The 19,788-nt window shown below is 42.6% G+C and overlaps 1 protein-coding gene across 1 annotated transcript in view; it reads right to left on the minus strand.

The window, feature by feature from the left end:
- Positions 1 to 709: 709 nt before the first annotated feature.
- Hsd17b12 (hydroxysteroid 17-beta dehydrogenase 12) overlaps positions 710 to 19,788 on the minus strand; it is a 135,456-nt gene continuing 116,377 nt past the window's right edge. The window contains exons 8-11 of the mRNA XM_052183061.1: positions 14,927 to 15,008; positions 13,515 to 13,580; positions 1,938 to 2,087; positions 710 to 1,664 (exon numbers count right to left, since the gene is read on the minus strand). Of these exons, the coding sequence (XP_052039021.1) occupies positions 1,560 to 1,664; positions 1,938 to 2,087; positions 13,515 to 13,580; positions 14,927 to 15,008 (403 nt within the window). The 3' untranslated portion in view covers positions 710 to 1,559. The remainder of the gene's footprint in view (positions 1,665 to 1,937; positions 2,088 to 13,514; positions 13,581 to 14,926; positions 15,009 to 19,788) is intronic.

Consider the following 19,788-nt stretch of genomic DNA (forward strand, 5'->3'; position numbering starts at 1 on the left):
GTCATTGGCTTCACTGAGTGTTAAACACAAGAGAACGTGTGACACATTACAGCAGAAGGCCAGGACAGGGAAGTTTTGAAGCCGCTGAAGGGCCTGCCGGCTAGGATTACAACTACCTTCTTACTGGTACGGGAAACAGATTTTGCACCATGCAGCAGATTATGCTTGTAGAGAAATCCTTCCCCTCCTTGTCTATAGGTGAGAACTCATCACCTCTCAACCAAAGCTATCAGACCAGTCAGAGTGGAAGCACACAGAAGATACCAGTTCTATAGCAAAATGATAGGGGACAGGGCAAACAAGTGCTTTTCAGAAAGCTAAATGTATCCATTTAAATGGCTACCCTATATTCTGAGACTATGTACTCCTAATTGGGGACTGATAGACTAGTTTTGCCTAGTGATTTTGGGAGCAGATAGCATTTTGTGTGTATATGTTTGGGTGGTGAGAGCTGTTTTACTATTTTGTGAAATTAGTAGTTTGAAATACTTAAATACTTCCATCAATTAAGATTTTAAATAGATTTGGTGGTCTTTCAAACTAGGAATTGATTGCAACCTATGCACACAATGACTGTCCAACTGAACATTTCGCATAGCTAATTCTTCTTTGTGCATGCTTTAACATCTATAGTCAGCCTTAGCTTCCTTTAAGGCAGTGTAACTGGGGCTTTTGCTTCCACCATCAAAAATACACTTTTATTTCAACATCACAGTTACATCATCTTTTATTAAAAGCAGATATGTGAATTCCAAATATAAGACACAGACTTAGAAATAACATGTTTCCATGACCCCTCGCTACCACAGGAGTCTGCCATCCTATGTGTGCAATTCAGACATAAGGAATGCTGGGTGTCCACACAGGTTGCTTTCCTGGATCCTGTGGTACCAGAGGATGTTGTTGGTTGACGTACACTTTGGCCCACTTAACTTTACATTTCAGTCACACTATATAGTATTCAGTATTTACATAGATCTGAACAGAGCAGACATAATGTATGTTCCAAGAATAATATTTTGTGGACTTACGTGTTAGAAAGAATTTCGTGTTTCAATTCTCTTTCTGTCTTAGCTACTTTTGAGAAAACCAGTTTCATATAAATACATAAGCAGGAACACACATTTAGAAAAGCTTACAGAAATCGATGTAAACTGCACTGTATCCGCTCATAACAAATTAACTAAGCCCTGTTCCCTCTAATTCTAAAAATAAAAAAGCAGCTAGCCATTACACTTTGTAATAGGCTCCAGACCAAATATACCATGATCATTGGCATTCTGGGCCAGATGGGTCTGTGTCACCTCTGTCATTCTGGGATTTGTTCCTTTCTTGTCAAACTGTTCTATATACATTTGCCAAAAACATTTATATTAAACTTCAAATTACTCCAGCTGTATCCAGAATATATGTTAGGAGCCTCTAAAAGGAATTTGTTTTCTGCCAACTATGCCATGTTAGTAATTACTGAGCCAACAGCAGAGACAGGGGACAGGCAGGTGCCCGGTGTGCAGGCACAGGTCAGGCATCCGACCAAGGGCTCAGTGACTCAGCAGGACTTAGTTCTTCTTGGTTTTCTTCAGATGGCGATTCCGCAAAGACTTGTTGAAACCCATAATTATTTTAAAATAAATCCAACGAGGCAAGATTGAGTTTATTGAGGCCTAGGGAAAGAAACGGGGAGAGATAAGCCTAGCTCACAGCTGAGCTGACCTTAAGGGAAGCCTGTCTGCCACCTCCCATCTCTACACCGTTGTTTACAGAGATTTTAAAGTTCTCAGGTATACAGTTTGAAATAAAATATAAATGCCTTTTTTAATATTAAAGATGTGTACCACTTTGCCTGGTAAAGTATATGTCTGGATGCTAAGAAATCATATAGAAAGAAAAGCCCAAACTGGAAAATATGGCTAAGAGTTAGAAATGTGTATACATACCATGAGAGCGTGGATCACATATCCGGTGGTCCGGGTCTGCAAACCTACTGTTTTGATTGCAGACTTCACAAATGTCTCAGCAGAGGGCTTATCCAAAGTCGGCTTCCGTATTTTTGCCAGTTTTGTAGCTACAAAGTATGGCAGGACGCTCTAGAAAGCACCGACCCATACAAAAAGAGAAAAAACAAAGCATGCCATTGATTAGAAAGGCTCAGAACTGAGCGTGGTGCCGCCGGACTGCCGGTGATAGTAGAAGCATCCGCATGATATCTGGAGTTCGTATCTTTAGATTAGTGGGAGAGACACGCTGCTATCTAAAGCCAACTTCACAGAACATATAATAGCAAAACCGTGAATGGAATACAGTGATGATGTATGGGTAAAATAGAATTGGAGGCTGGGAGAATGAAACAAAGCACAAGCAAGCAGTTCTGAATCTTTAGAAGGAAAGAAATGGGCAAGAACCTGAGGGGCTGAGGCGCGGGATGTCCTCCCCATCCCAGTCAAGAGGGACTCTGCTGGGCACTCAAGCAGTGTGAGGTTTCTGGTGTCTCACAGGAACAACTTTGCTCCATCACGCCTGAAGAATTACACTTGTTCTATGAGCTTTAGCCCTTCACAGGGAACATTCCACCTCCCTGGCCTTTGGTTACCACTTCTCTTCCTGGTGTTTTAACATCCTGCTCCTGAAGTTTTATAAACTGCTAATGCTAAGATGGGACCACATTGTTTTTTTGTGCTCTTCTGTTTTGGGAAGAGATAATAAGAAAATAAAATAAGACAATAGCCTGGGTGACGAGAAGTCACTTGGCAGGACAGATGTGGGTGGTGAATCTAAACATGAGCTTCTCCAGGCATTTCACAAATGTGAGGTTCTCTACTGCATATGCACCATGACACAACACAGAACACAAAGAACCACATTATAATGAGTTCCGGGAGTCATGATGAGAGAGGTCCTCCTGTGATACAAAAGACCCAGGTGTACATCAGCTCACCAAACCCTTGCTCCTCTCACAAGGGTGAAAAGAAGGGGCGAGGTCCACTGGCACTGATATTTAAGAAAAAGAAACATTTCAACCTGCAGTTGAAATGAAAAATAAATGCTCACACTACAAATAAAGCTGACGTCTCTCCTCAGAGAGAAGCCTTGACTGCACAGCAGAGTCCCTCTTCACCTGGATAGGAAGGACATCCCAAGCCTCAACCCCTTGGGTTTCTGCCCATATCTTTTCTTTTAAAGATTCAGAAATGCTTTCTTTCCTGCTGAGACTGGAAGGAAGAGCCCCACATCTCTTTGGGGATTTGTTTATATGTGTATTTTTTCACACATAATTTTGTATTCTTCTCACTCCCAAGTCAAAGAATGCAGCTTACCACCCTCACTGTGGGACTTGAGCCTTCAGCCCATCTGTTCAGAGTCTACCTGGGGCCAGCCTCTACCTTTCTCACCCGATAGGAGGCGAGCCCACACTGAGTCACTAGAGCACCAGCAGCTGGGGTGACTTTGACTACATAACTTGACTTCTGAGGATATAGTTATTAGGACTGTCAGTATACATCACTTTTTAATGAGAAAGGTGTTTTGTCAAGTCTTCAGTCCATTTTGTTCCATCAGTATGAAGGCAGTTTGGGAAAGTCTCAGGTTGACAGAGTGAACTGTGGGGTCCAATCGTTACCTTGTTTGTTCACTACCTAAAGAGCAGAGCAGGGCAGAGTGTGTGTCAGCTCTGAGAGCAGGCACAACATGCATGCACACAGCATTCCTCATCTTTTCTGGCTGCATGCTTCCTGGTTCTATGTAAGACAGAGAAGGCCTTCCCAGGGAAGACAGTCTACAGGGGGTGCTTAGGAGTCTTGGGCTCCAGAGACGACCCCACTGTGTAACTGTGCCTTTCACTCGTGCAGATGCTTTGCTTGGTTCTTTCACCTATCTTTCTGCTTATTCAGAAAATATAAGCAGAATAAATTGGACTCTTGATATTGCAGCAATCAGTTGCACTGCCTGACTGAACCACATGGTGGCACCACAAGATAACTCATGGCTTTAGGGTTCAGCTAGCTTGTGGTGGGGTTCTGAAGGAGCCTCCAGCTATTGGGGGTGGGGAAAGACATGCGTACTTGGGAATTGCTAGTCAAGTTATATTTTCCCAACTAAGAAATGGAAATTCTAAGCTGGAAGGCTGTGTACATCTACCCTGGATAGAAAATCAAGGGGCCCAACAGTGGCCTACAACGGCTTCAGAGTGAGGCAGGCTTTGGGTGTAAGCCCTAAGAAAGCTGAGGAGTCAGCTAGGTACCAAGATAAAGGAACAGCAGCAGCAGGGAAGGGCAGCGAGGAGCGAGGCATTTGCAGGAATTTGGTATAGTCCAAGCACTAGGCAAGTTCTCGAACACAAGTTCAAGAAGACAGACAGTCTCGGTGCTAAGGACAGCATGAGGTACACGGCAGGGCAGTGAAAATCTACTGAATGTACCAAGGGCAGTATATTCTGAAGGCAGTATGGACTGAGGGGCAGTATGGACTGAGGACAGTATGGACCGAGGGCAGTACGGACCGAGGGCAGTATGGAATGGCAATTCAGATGTGGAGCATCAAACAGTACTCAGGACCTTCCCACTGAATTGCATTTTAAATATTTTGAAATTGAGGCAAGGTCATCTGCCCCAAGAAAGCAAACCTGCTAGGCAGGAAGGGTATTCAGAGGAAAATGTGAAGTTTATGGAAAAAATAAATTAATCTTTTATGTCAAAAGCCATCAAAGTAAATAAATACCCAAGAAACAATAATTAATCCATCCTCTGCCAATGCAGGAAAGCATTATGAGAAACAAATCAGAAATATGTCTATACTTTTACAGAAAGTTTTCAAAGCAATAAAACTTAAAAATCACTTACACCCAACAAGTCACCATTACAAGTTGTACTGGTTGGTTTTGTGTGTCAACTTGACACAGGCTGGAGTTATCACAGAGAAAGGAGCTTCAGTTGGGGAAGTGCCTCCATGAGATCCAGCTGTGGGGTATTTTCTCAATTAGTGATCAAGGGGAGAGGGCCCCTTGTGGGTGGTGCCATCTCTGGGCTGGTGCTCTTGGGTTCTATAAGAAAGCAGGCTGAGCAAGCCAGTGGAAGCAAGCCAGTAAGGAACATCTATCTCTCCATGGCCTCTGCATCAGCTCCTGCTTCCTAACCTGCTTGAGTTCCAGTCCTGACTTCCTTTTGTGATAAACAGCAATGCAGAAGTGTAAGCTGAATAAACCCTTTCCTCCCAACTTGCTTCTTGGTCATGATGTTTGTGCAGGAATAGAAACCCCGACTAAGACACAAGTTTTGCCCCCGCAGAAACAACCTGACCCTGACAGCCACAACTGTGGGCAAGTATCTTGATTTCCAAATTTAGAATCTCAAACTGGAATTAGGCTATAAGGTAAAAGCTGATGATGCTATATCTGTGCTCAGCTTATTAAATAAAACAGTCCCAGATCACAATTTGGTATGTTGTTCTCCTCTTATCTACTGGAGTAGATTGCTTAGACTCTGCTCTGCGCAGAGCATGTGCTGTGAAGTCCTGATTCAGGGCAGGAAAGACACTACAACTGGACGCCATGCAGGTGGGAAGGATGCCCGAAGACCCATGGCAGACGTGAAAGAATCAAACACCGAGTCTCAGAACTTCATTCACACGGCAGAGGCAGCTAGGAACTAAATATGCTTCTCAAACCTAAAAACGACCAGACCTTTCCATCTTGAGCAAGGTTCTACCTGTGGCATCTAATCTTGTTAATGTGCCCTTCTCTAGATTCGCTTGGTCCCTCCCCGCTTTCCCATCTTTCTTCTGATCCAGCAAAGTAAAGAGCAAGGGAAAGTCAACTCCAGGGCAGTTTCAGCATTAGGTTGACAATAGTTAGCACACAGTTGTTTGCTTTGTTTTCTTTCTTTTCCAAGGTGTGTGTGTGTGTGTGGTGTAATTGTTAGATGGCTGTATGTGTGTGTGTGCATGTATGTGTGTGGTGTTACTTGCCAGATGGCTGTGTGTGTGTGTGTGTGTGTGTGTGTGTGTGTGTGTGGTATAATTGTTAGATGGCTGTATGTGTTTGTGCATGTATGTGTGTGGTGTTACTTGTCAGATGGCTGTGTGTGTGTGTGTGCTTGTGTGTGTGTGTGTGTGTGTGTGCTTATGTATGCATGGGGTGTACTTGCCAGATGGCTACGTTTTCAGGAGTCTTTCTTTGATCACTCTCCACCTTTACTTTTTAGAACATTTAAAAGAAAATTCTATTTTGGGGACTTGTTGAGCCTGAAGCTGGCCAACAGGCTCCAGGAACCTCCTTGTCTTTCCTTCCTTCTCCAGCACTGGGGTGAGAGGCATACACACAGTTTTTCTTCACACCGACAGCTCTCTCTCCAGCCTGTACACATTCTTAAGGCAAAGGCTGTGGCTCTAAGAAACCACTTCTTTTAAGTCTGTGTCTTCATTTATCTTCATTTAGGTTCTGAAGTTCTCCCAAGCACATGGCTAACTAAACACATACATTATAGCTTTGTGGCTTGCAGTTCTCTACTTGCAGACTATGAGTCTTTCCATAAAAGCCTCTTGATTAACTCAGGGGTTACAAGAACTCTCTGGGTGACTACTACTCCTACAAAGACCCTGCCTTCAAACATATGGAATGTGTATGTCAGTATTTACAGGAAAACTGAGCCTACACAACCCCCCAATCTAATTATTTGAATGTATCCTAGAAGACGTTTAGGTACTTGGGATACAATCATGTAAACAACAGACCCTGATTTTACAGAGGGGTGTGGGCAGAGTATTGATGATAGAGACTATTTCTGCAATTAGGCTTAGATAAGGTCATATATAAGCAGTGTCCTGACGGAAGGGATGGAAGCTTGCCCTGAGATATCTGATTGCAGAGGCTTATAAACTGAGGAACAGCCAAGGGTGGAAATCAAAGCACCATGGGTCATAGAACTCAAGGATTTTCATCTGAAGACATGAGAAGCTTTGGTGGAATTTTAAGCAGGGAAGTAAAATGACTAGATTTTGCTTTATCAACTCTGGCTATAGTGAGCAGACACTAGGGCTTATCAGCAAAGATAGCAGTAGTGGGTGCTCTAGTTAGTGATACTACTGCTATGTTAAACACTATGGCTGTAAGTAACTTGGGGAGGAAAGGGTTTATTTCAGCTTATAGTTATAGTCGATCCATCTTCTGGGGAAAGTCAGGATAGGAACCCAAACCTGGCAAGTCAGGAAGTGAAGCCCAGCATGGAGGAACACTGCTTAGTGGCTTGCTTCTCATCACCTGCTCAGTCTGTTTCCTCATAGCACCCCACACTGTGAGGTGCCCTCCCTCCCTGACCCCATCAATCAAGAAAATGACCTACAGGCCAATCTGGTGGGGGCATTTTCTCAACTGAGGCTCCTTCTTCCCAAATGACTCTAGCTGAGTCCCACAGAAAGGTGATTATGTAGCAACAGGGGGCCAAATAGATGGTCCAGAATAAGATACAAGGGCACCTGAGATTAAAGTAGTGGCAGGGATGTCATGAGATGTAGCCAGTCTGGACACATCTTCAGAATAGACTTGATTCAGTACTGACTGCAGGCCTTTAGCCTTAGAGTTATATAAGCCTGGATCAGTATATTCCCTATACTTTCTCCACCTGATGAGATGTATAGCACTGTCACTACAGGGGGCCACTGTACTCCTGTTTTCTTGTACACTGCATGCCTTTCTTGCTACCATATTCCCAACTACGATACTAAAAACTACACTCTACATACTTCCTGACTGGAGAAATGTGAAACAGTACATAGGCCTCTTGTTTAGGGTTCACTGATTGATAGTGGGTTTAAATATCTGTGTGTCTTGATGCGGGGACCTTGAGTTTTTTGTTCCCCTACTTCTGACAAATGGAGATACTGACTTTCGACAAGTCATACAAATGTTAATTTTATTTCCCAGTCTAGGACATGGGGTCAGGTTAGTATCAAGCTCAAATGAGGCAACAGTGAGTGAGCATGGGGCATACTGTAGGTGCTCCATAAATGCACACTGCTGTTTCTCATCTCGCCTCTATATGGACTATCACTTCTTAGTTTCTGATGCCTTTACATAGAGCACATTATTCATCTCATTTGACTTCAGGCATCAGAAATTAAGGAACAAAGCCACAGAGAAATTTTGCACAGGTCAGATGACCACTGAGGGGTGACAGCAGAATTTATAATCTTGGTCTGTTGATTCTGAGCTTAGTGTCCATTCCTCACTATCTCTAAGCACACAGGCAATGAGGTCTGCACAAAACCTGACTGGACCAAGGGAGAACTGAAGTCTTCATGCTTTCATCTTGATTATGGCTTTGAAATGACTAAACTCCAAATGGGCTATCTCTTCATATGGTAAGTTTGTGAAGAAAGCACATTGGGTATTAAATTTCAGGTAAACTGTCTATGAAAGTAGGTTATTTGCATAGTTTTTTTTTTGTTTTGTTTTTTTGTTTTTGTTTTCGAGACAGGGTTTCTCTGTGTAGTCTTGGCTGTCCTGGAACTCACTCTGTAGACCAGGCTGGCCTCGAACTCAGAAATCCGCCTGCCTCTGCCTCCCAAGTGCTGGGATTAAAGGCGTGCGCCACCACCGCCCGGGCGATATTTGCATGTTTTAAGGAGTCTCCCCACTGATGGCTTACTAGTGCAACAGAAAGAGACTCCTGTCTTCCCATGTGATGACCTAAGAAGGACACAGCAGTATATCCCTCCTGTTGTGGGAGGAAAAGCACAACCCGAATCTAACTGCAAGCACATGTCAGATAAGCCCTAAATGAGGGTCACTCAAGACAGAAGAGTGAGGAGAAGTGCTGTGTTCTTCCAAAACATCAGTAGCAAAAAAGAGTGAGAGTCCAGATTGAAAGAAACCCAAGAAATAGGAGAATGGAATACTGGATTCTAGAACGAATGCTTTGCTGGAGAATAAAACAGTACTGTGAAGATGGCCTGGAACGCAGCTCAGTGGCAGAGCACTTGTCTAGCACTTGCCTAGAGGTTCTACAGTCAATCTCAGCACCAGAAAACAAAAGGAAACTAAAGAGTGTTACAGAAGTGGGTGTGGTGATGCATGCTGGAAAGCTCAGCATTCCAGAGGCAAAGGCAGGAGAACTGAGCTCAAGGCCAGTCTAGGCTATATAATGAGACCTTGTGTCAAAAAAGTAATATGGGACATGGGCACAGGGGAAAAGTTCCTGAATAGAACACCAATAGCTTATGCTCTAAGATCAAGAATAGACAAATGGGACCTCATAAAACTACAAAGTTTCTGTAAGGCAAAGGACACTGTCAAAAGGACAAAACGTCAACCAACAGATTGGAAAAGGATCTTCACCAACCCTAAATCTGACAGAGGGCTAATATCTAATATATACAAAGAACTCAAGAAGGTAGAACCAAGAGAACCAAATAATCCCATTAAAAATGGGGTACACATTTCACAGAATTTTCACAGGAAGAACTTCGGAGGGCTGAGAAGTACCTTAAGAAATGCTCAACATCATTAGCCATTAGGGAAATGCAAATCAAAACAACCCTGAGATTTCACCTCACACCAGTCAGAATGGCTAAGGTCAAAAACTCAGGAGACAGCAGGTGTTGGCGAGGATGTGGAGAAAGAGGAACACTCCCCCACTGCTGGTGGGATTGCAAGATGGTGCAACCACTTTGGAAATCAGTCTGGCGGTTCCTCAGAAAACTGGGCATGACACTTCCGGAAGGCCCTGCTATACCACTCCTGGGCATATACCCAGAGGACTTCCTGGCATGCAATAAGGACACATTTGTAGTAGCCAGAAGCTAGAACCCAGGTGTCCCTCAACGGAATGGATACAAAAAATGTGGTATATTTATACAATGGAGTACTATTCAGCCATTAGAAACAATGAATTCATGAGATTCTTAGACAAATGGATGGAGCTGGAGAACATCATACTAAGTGAGGTAACCCAGTCTCAAAAGATCAATCATGGTATGCACTCACTGATAAGTGGATATTAGCCTAGAAACTTTGAATACCCAGGACATAATCCACATATCAAATGATGTCCAAGAAGAATGGAAGAGTGGCCCTTGGTTCTGGAAAGACTAAGTGTAGCAGTATAGGGCAAAACCAGAACAGGGAAGTGGGAAGGGGTGGATGGGGGAACAGAAGGAGGGAAGAGGGCTTATGGGACTTTCGAGGAGTGGGGAGCCAGAAAAGGGGAAATCATTTGAAATGTAAATAAAGAATATACCGAATTAAAAAAAAGTAATAAATAAACAAATAAATGAATGAGTGAGTGAGTAAGTGAGTGAGAGAATAGGTAAGACAGTGAGCACAGACAATATAATCAATAACATTACCTCAGCATTCAACCGCACACTGTTAGTGCTATTGTAGTTACCTAAGAACTAACTTTTGAGACATGCACTAATGAATCTGAGGCAAAGTGAAAGACTACAAGCACTTCCTCTCTAAGGACTCTAGATGGATTTAGACAACGACAAGGGAAAAGCGGGTAAAGGGATGAGGCTGCTCTTCCTTGTGCTGTCTCGAGGCCTACAGCTGGTTTTGGTTTGTTTTTTTTTTTTGTTTTTTTGAGACAAGGTTTCTCTGTATGGCCCTGGCCGTCCTGAAACTTGCTTTGTAGGCCAGGCTACCCTTGAACTCAGAGATCCACCTGCCTCTGCCTCCCAAGTGCTGGAGTTAAAGTGTGAGCTACCTACCACTGCCCTGCTCAATCAACTTTTTTTTTTCCCCTAAGTAGCTTTAAAATTATCTCTAAATAAAAATGACTTAGGAAGGAAACCAAGAGGACTGTGGGAGCTGAGGTGGCTGGGCTATTCCTCACTTACTCAGCATTTACTGACTGCTAGTGAGCACAGGGCAGACTTGGACCCATTCTCCTTACTTAGATTTCATGTGAATTCTGTTCTTTGATGGATAAGTTCCTTTTGCTCCTCCCCACATGTCTTCAGTGGTTGACAGACAGACAGACAGACAGACAGACAGACAGAGAGAGAAAGAGAGAGAGAGAGAGAGAGAGAGAGAGAGAGAGAGAGAGAGAGAGAGAGAGGGAAGGAGAGAGAGGGAAAGAGAGAGAGACAGAGACAGAGAGAATGAGAGAACATTAACAACACTGAGATAGTAAACAGCTTTGTCAGAAACACTGCAGTCTGGGAGTGGTGGTGGTGTAGGGCTTTTACCCAGTAGGCAGGAGGCAGAGGCAGGTGCTTTGTAAGTTCAAGGCCAGCCTGGTCTATACTGTAACATACTTTCAAGAAAATAAACAAACAAAAAGCCACTTGGTAAGCAGGCAGAGGCATGTGAAGGAAGGTTCAGGGAAGAAGAAAATCACAATGCCGTGTCTAAGGCCTGAGGTACGGACTCAGGGAGGATGAATTGGAACCTGAGCCTTGAAGATGGACTGACTTGCAGCACTCAGGGACAAGAGGAGCTTGGAGGCAATGTGAAACAGTCCTGAAGAGGTGCTGTGGAGTGGCTTCTAGTCATATCAGATTCCTATCAGGCAGGGAATCCAAAGAAACTAGCTTTGAGGAAACAGGCGTGAAAACGTGAGTCACGGGCACTTCACAGGGCAGAGCCCACAGAGGACAATCCACAGTCCACTCTAGCCTGAACATAAGTAACAAGAACACTGACACCTTTTGGGGTCTGAATTCAATACTAAGCTTCAGGTATAGCCACCTAGGGCCAGTGAGAGAAGCCCTAGAACCAGTGCGAGGTTACTTGATCTGTCTGTTAATAAGATGACCCAAGAAACATGGGATGGAATAGAAGGTGGAGCCAGCCACTCAGTCCCCCAGTTTGTAATCTGGAAGACAGAAACACCACCCAGAGAAAAGCAGGTAGGTTTCAGCTCAACATGGACTCTCTGCTCTACTCAGTACCCTGGGATTATTTTCACAGTAGGACAGCCATGGTTTTCTTCAAAAATATGAATTTTCCTTTTCTTAGTAATTCATTCTAAGTTTAGACCTCAAGTAAATCTTAAATCTTACAATGATGGATGACAAAGATAGATGAAATTAAATAACTTAAAATTTATTAACGGAGATGGTACAAGCTCATCAAAATAAAATATTTCAGAAGGCAAATACTAATGTGCTTTGGGATGGTTTCTAGTTATATCAGGTTAATATCAGGCAGAGAATCCAAGAAAACTACCTTTGAGGAAAACAGGCTGTGCGAATGAGATGGACAGCCTCGGAGACTACAAGGACTGCCTTCTGTGTTCACATGGCAATGCCAGCTGCTTCATGGCACCGGAACACAGGTCCTTTCCAGCCACAGCCTCCAGGTTACCTTCCGGTGGACATTTAGACTTCCTGCTGAGCCTCACTGGGCTATAAATGACTATAACAACAGATCCACTAGAAAGACAACAGTGTAACACTGAGTGGCACAGGAGCCTTACCTCCCACCAGTGTTACCTGGCTTCCTTGTTACCAAAATCCAACCTAAGGGGGATTTTCCTGGTATCATCATAGGCATGAAATAGAAGATTCTACAAAACTCTGTCTTCTCAGATGTAAATACAGGGAGCTGAAAATTACAAAATACCAAGTAAGTGGTCAGTGGATACTCCTAGGAAGGAAGCTAAGGAAAGGGCTTGGACGAAGTAGGCTTTTCGTGGGCCCTAAAGATGAGGGAACACTTACCTTATCCTTCCTGTGATGGGTGACTTAGCTCCAATACTACTGAAAATAATAAGGCTTAGGAAATACAGCTAGATAAACCTTAGCCCCATCTTGATTATCTACTTGTATAACCTAGAGTGGTCACAAGCAGCCTAGCACTTTCTGGCTTCATTATTTCCTGAGCACAATGGGTTCAGTAACCAATGGGTAGGAACAAGTGCTCTAATAGCAAACAGACCTGGATCTGAGTTCTGATCAACCTGGGAAAATGGGTTAACTGTCTGAACCCTAATCCCCACATTGTGCCATGCAAAAAGTGCATAAGATACTATACTAAGTGATCTGATTACAGAAGACCCAACACTGAATGGACTAAGAACAGGGAGACAGAAAATAGAATGGTCATCGCCAGGAGCTGGGGAAACAGAAGGGAGAGTTAGCATTTAATGGAGTTCAGTTTCAGTTTGGGGAGGTGAAGGAAGTCCCAGAAGAATGGAGGCAGTGACTGTCCAGCAGTGAGTACACTCATGCCCCTGAGCTGCATGCAGATATCCACAGCCTAAGTTCTGTGTTATGTATTTTTCTAGCACAATTTTAAAGAGTCAGATTGTCTCAAAATAAACTGTGAGCATTTACAATAATGATGCTTCAACAGTTTACATTTAGTTCTAGTTCAGGTATTCTAGTTAAAAATTTGAGGGGCTAATTTTTAAAAATCTAGACCTAAGAGCATGAGGGAAAAGAAACCATGTCTCTAAGGCAGTGCTCACGTCACAATCGCTTACTGAGGAATGTGATTTTCTTTCGTTGCCAAGACAGCAACTGTTGCTGTGGAAACCACACAAAACCAGGGATACTTAACTGAAACAAACTCCACTTACCTGCACAAAGATGCCCTTGCTCTTATACTCCTCATGGAGGCACTGAGAGAAGAAATCTACAAAGGCCTGGGAGGGGGTGGGGTGAGAAAGAAAACACATCTATTACATCAGTCTGCCTGGAGTGTAGCCATGGAAACAACAAAATAATAAATTAACCATTTAACACTACTGTTTCTAGTCATTCCTTTCACTTCAAATGCAGAAGAGATAAAAAACCTCAGGAGGCTTTTCTGCTACAAATGACATTATCTTACCAAAAATAACATTTGCCAATTTTTGACTTAATGAGAAAAGCCTCCTCCAAATTATTTTCCAAAGAAAGGAAAAAAATGTTTCTTTCATTATGTAACAAAGGATTTAATCTCACTTCCTATTTGCTACTCCAAGAGAAATCCAGAGTGAATTTTGTTCGGTTCTGTTTCACTGCTGGGTCCTGTGAGCTCGGTCTGAGAAGTGAGGGTGAGAGCCCATCTGATAACCAAGCTGTAAACCCACTAGAAACCATGTGGCTGGTTTTCTAATGCAGATTTAGTATGAGGCTTAAAATGCCAAGTTCAATGACAATCCAATGAAAGTCTCCACTGGCAAGACCTCCATGGAGATTTTCAGATACTGGAATCCTAACACAGATGTTGATTAAACATGCTGACAATATGTTTCAGCCACCAAGCAAGCAGGTATATCAGGGGACTGTGGGGCTGTGCAGGACTCAGAAGACAGTAATGACAGAGTTTTCTCAGTGAAAAGGTATGTTTTGCACTTTTCCTCCTCTGACATAGTATACACTCTTATTATGTATTATGATTTACTTATTTTCCCCTAAAGGCTTGCTTAATTTCAAAAACTAAGATGGTCATTCTTTAGAGATGTGTCCACGCCTCAGTGAAGTAACTGAAGTTGGAGTGACTGGCCCACAGACAGGAGAAGTTCCAGTCTGAATTACTATTCAAGCAGTAATGTGAGGAGGTAAATAACAGTGTTATCTGATGACACAGAGTTCTGGGAAGTTCTTGTCATACTCTAGACATGACAGTGTCTGCTGAGTATGTCTGTATTACTGCCAGGATATATACTTCCTTACTCTGTGAAGGTCATGTTCATGCCACCAACATTCCCACCTTAGGTTCTAACCAACTGGGTGGACTGGCTTAGGTTAGGTCTCTGTGGAAAGCATAAGTGTCCCTGTTAAACTCATTAAACTACCAGGGACCAAAAATCAGACCATGTGGGTATGACACACTGGCACTCTACTTGTATATCTATTTTCATCTGTGACACTCCAGAAACCCGTGTGGGCCACCTACCTGCCCGCAGTTGGCTACAAAGTACATAGCATTTCAACAAAGTTAATGCCCAGACTGAAAATCACCCCTCCATCTTATGTCGACCTAATTTACTACAGTGCTCGTCACCTTGGTTGCTGAGTAGATTGTCAAAAGTGGAACCGGGAGCATGCCACTGGCAGAGGAGATGTTGAGTATCACCCCTTTAGATCTGGAATTGAAAACACACCACATACACTGAGGGAAGTCATATGCACATTTGTTTGTGAACTCCAGTTAGGATAGAAACAGCAACAGGGCTGCTGATCTAACACACATCTATCTCCCTGCCTCTCATGAGCATTTGGTATGTCTGGCCAGTGAATGAAGCATAATTCAATGAACTAAAAATAGCTCTTCTTTACGATGAGCTCATTTTCCAGTCTTAGTAATACAATGCATGACTGGATCAGCTAGATAGTCTCCTTTAGTTGTCCCTGTACTTTCTAGGTTCCTCTGTGGCCACAACATCAGAAATCCCTATTTAGGTGGTGGTGATATATTTCAGTTGTAGAATGCTTGACTCGTGTGTGCAGGGCACTGAAGTCAATGTCTGCAGAGCAAAAGCCAACTAAGCCCCACACAGACACATCTCCTCTGACTCATCATCCTGCTGTCCACGCCAACAGTGTGTGTAAACAAGTCCCTCTCAACACAGTCTGGGGCCTCTAGACATCAGAGCCCACCTTTGTTCACATGCAGTCAAGTCTTTCATAAACCTTTAGAGCAATGGGCACCATCCTTATAACTTTCCTGGGCTGTGAGTATTTGGGCAAAGAACTGACTTGAAAATTACACAAGTCTGTACTTCATTAACTATTAGACTGCCAAAAGACAAAGTTCAACTTTTTCCTGTGACTTTAAGAGATTACTGAAAGTTAAGTCAGGGAACTACCAGAAATTTCTGCTTCCACAAATAAATAAAAATCAGTTTGCAAAAAGCAATGCAGTAAACACCCAAGTTTTATCAAGCATGAAGTTCAGCAAGGTATGGAATTATGACTTTAGAAAATACAAAAACCAGGTACCAACTTGTTCTCCCAAGTTCATGCTTCTCAAGGCGCACTATTATTCTTCTTTTTAACAGCACTAAGAATGGAGCGCAGTTCCTGCACCAGGCACATGCTCTACTCCTGACACAGCCTCAGCCTGGCCTCTTCCCCAGACACTGAAATCTGACCCAGACACCTCTGGCTCAGTCTCCTTTCCTTCTGCAGTCTGCGGTCATTCTCTTTCTGGATTTCTATGTCTAAGTCCTGTTTTGTTTGTTTTTCACTATTTGGCTGTGGGGGGGGGGAGGAGGAAGAACCCAGAACCCTTTTATGTAAAATAGCACAGGAAACAAGACTAAATGGCATATGAGTTATTTTAGACATAAATCTGAAAAGAAACAGCACTCTATGGTGGTCATTCCATCTGCCGGCCTTTAGCGAGATGCCTACTGAAACCAGCACAGGGAAGCCTGGCTTCTGCCTCACGGGCATCACAGGAGTCTTGTCAGTTGTTTATAAAACATAAGTCCTTATTAGTAATGCACACTTTCCTAAGCAGTGAAACTCACTAACATCTTGGTGATCAAAATAAAATTTCAAAATTAAAAATGGTATTAAGAAAATTTAAAGTTAGAAGAGGCTAACATTATCATTATATTGGTATCTTTTTTCTAAGGAAAAAATAATAACTTTTATCAGGAGTTACCCAACCCTTTTAGATTAAAAAAAAAAAAAAAAAAGGTAAGTTAGCAATAAATACCTAGTCATTTCACCTTCTAGACCTATAAAAATATCTTTGATGAAAGTGAAACAGAACAATCTCTTATTATAATCAAAGAGTATTCCTTTGGCAAAAACTGAATAAAAACATCAAAAAATTATCATTTTAGGGTGCTGAAAATATTCCCCAATTAAACTGTACTGACACCTGTCCAGCTCTAAATATGCTGAAAATGATTGAACTGCACAATTTAGACAGGTGTATAGTTTATAGCATGCAAAATAAGCTAACAAATCTGTAAAATACAAGAAAAATTTGTTTTTATTAGAACACAAAGCCTTTAGGACATTCAATAGCCTATTAGAACACCTAATGAGGTGGATGCACAAGGCTGTGGCTACTCTGGCAAACCAAGCTTCCTGAGAAGCAAGTCCAACCTCACAATCACTCCACATTAACCTTTAGCCAGGAGCTGCTCTACTGTCAAGTGTAAGGACAGAGAGGGCCTGTCTAAAGTAGATGCAGGCAGTGCTGTCCCTGCAGCTGCAGCTTGTCATCACTGCTTAGAGCCAGACTCTGCTCCATTACAGTCATGCTAGCTAGAGTGGCTGCAGATGCCCTTGAAGAAAAGTCACATTTTTCTTTCTGTTACAAATGAAATATAAAGTAGAAGGTAAAGGTTAAAGTTCAGAGCTATGACTTCAACGGAGGAAAAGTCCCTTAAAGATAACAAAAGCTCTTTTCTTATTTTACAAAATAATACCAACAATCTAGCATGTCACAATGACGCAGTCATTCTTTTATTTATTTACTTCTTGAGGTAACAAAGATCTTTATTTCTCAAATATTCTACTCGACTATAAGTTTCTAGGAGCTGGAGAAATTGCACACTAGTTGCTCCTACAAAGGTCACACAGCAGCTCACAGCCATCTGTAACTCCAGTGCTAAAGAATCAATGCCTTTTCTGGCTACCTGAGGTGTACAGGCTTATATACAGGAAGCATATCCTTGTTTATAAATTAACAATACATAAAAATCCAAAAGAAGAAGAAAAAGAAGAGAAAAGAAAAAAACTACTAGTAGGTAGAGCTACTAAGTCAAAAATTTCAAGTACTTTATAAAAAACAAAGTATTTATATTTCAAAATACATCAAAACATAAAATTAAAGGCTGTCCAAATGCTATATAAAATGAGACACTTTTAAATGTACCTGACAGCAGAGAAAGAGCCCCACCTACCAATCTGTCCTGCTGTTGAGAACATACATGTGTCTATCAAAGACCTTTCTACGACCCCTCCTGTAACAGCATTCAGATCTGTCTTCTCTAAGGAAAAAATATTCTATTTTGTTTGCATCCCAAATTGAACACTAGCATGCTCTGCAATAATCTCTCTAATGTATCTCTTTAAGTGAAAATACAGTGAACATTTGGACCTGGGGCCACAAAGGACTCATCTTTACAATCAACTACTTTGTCTAGCTCTAATCCTCCATCTAAGCAGAATTAGTGACGTCAAACGGTTTCCATGGCACAGCCCGGCTCATGACAATTCTGTTATATCAAGCAGAAGGGCAACATAGGCTATGCTTAATTGTGCAGAGACAAACATAAGCCAAGCTGGTTAACCTCTCATTTTCTGGAGACTTGGGGACAATGGAAGCACATTAAGAATTTCTGCGGAAGTTCCGTTATTGAAGACCCTTGCTGCTCATACTTCAGCATATTTCTTAGTTCACTGTGACATCAGATCAACAAATGAAGCAACATTTTCTGTGATGCGTTATTTGTAACTGAGCTCACTACTTACTTGCTAGCCTTCTGGGATGGTGACTTGGAGGTACAGGTTACTGAGGGTCTACCAGAACTAAAATGCAGCAGAAACAAACAGAACAACCAGCGCCACTTCAGGACGCCGCCTCACCTCCTCGGTCACTTCCTTTATTTGTCCTCCTGGAAGCCAATCAACAGGCTTGTCCAGCCCTGTGGATGCCAGCAGCTCTCAGTTACAGTTCCCTTACAGCTATGCGCTCTAGGACTCCCTTAGATCTGGACAACTCCCCAGGAGACTCCCTTTAATTGTCACCTGGATTTTTTAATTTGCCAAGTTTTTGTTCTACCAATGCCTCACAGTATTCTGCTGGGCTCTTGTAGCATCCCTGTCCTCACCTCTACAAAAATACTGTTGCCCTGGAGGAATAATAGTATCTTTTGAAAGAAGTCACTGATTCTGGCCTTACTCAGGAAAACTCTGCATCACCCCCACCCTGCAGCAGAGGAGAGAAAGGAGGGGAGCCAGAGGTCAGTCAGTGCAGAGTGCTAACCCGACAGAGCTGTGAGATACAGACTCCATCCCAGCTCTTTACATTTCCACTACACACGAGGGACGACTGAAGTGCACTCTTGCAGGGTCACTAAAGAGTTTCCTAGGCTTAGGTGGTAAACGGAAATTGGTGTAGACAGTCCTCTAATTGACTCCTAAGAACACAGAAAAACTATCAAAACAGTGTTCAATGTCAGAGAAGGAATTATGGAACACAGGGTCAGGCATACAATTAGAACCAGCAATCAAATTCTCACACTACACAAATATTGCTTTGTTGAATAAAGTTTGCAAACATTTAGCACAAGAAAGAATTACTTGCCCTAAAACGCCATAACATGTCATAATTCTACCTTAAGCAGTACAATATGAAAGAGGCTATTTTTAGCCTTTCCATGGTTGTTATGGCAACCACCTCCTGGCTCCAGCTGTACACAATGTTTATAATTCCAGGGAAGTAGGGAGAGCAAGTTTCCTGATAATGTAATTATGCACTTTCTATATGTATGGTGACAATACCTTGGACTGATTATTGGTACTTGTTTAGTGATAGTTGGCTATAGTTCTACAATGTTGGAAAAATCTCACACATCAATGATAGAACCACTGAAAGGGAGGAGGGAGAAGAAACCAATAACAAAGGCTCTTTCTAAAGGACACTGCTGTTACTCAATGAGAATACCAATCCTACGGAAACTACCATAGAAATAGGTCACTGTGGGGAGGTGTCGAGAGCAGCTACAGTGAAGTCACTGACAGGTGTAAGGGAGAACACTTCCAGACAGCTGTTCACAGGGAGCCTTTCCTTCCTTTTGGCAAACCACTAACATTGCTGGTCTCCCTTGCTAGCTTATGACAGGAGTTCTGGACAAGAGAATGTCATCTACACTCTTTCCAGGGCTGACCCATGAGACC

Source organism: Apodemus sylvaticus, chromosome 5 (genome assembly GCF_947179515.1).
Source record: "Apodemus sylvaticus chromosome 5, mApoSyl1.1, whole genome shotgun sequence".
Classification (NCBI taxonomy): Eukaryota; Metazoa; Chordata; class Mammalia; order Rodentia; family Muridae; genus Apodemus; species Apodemus sylvaticus.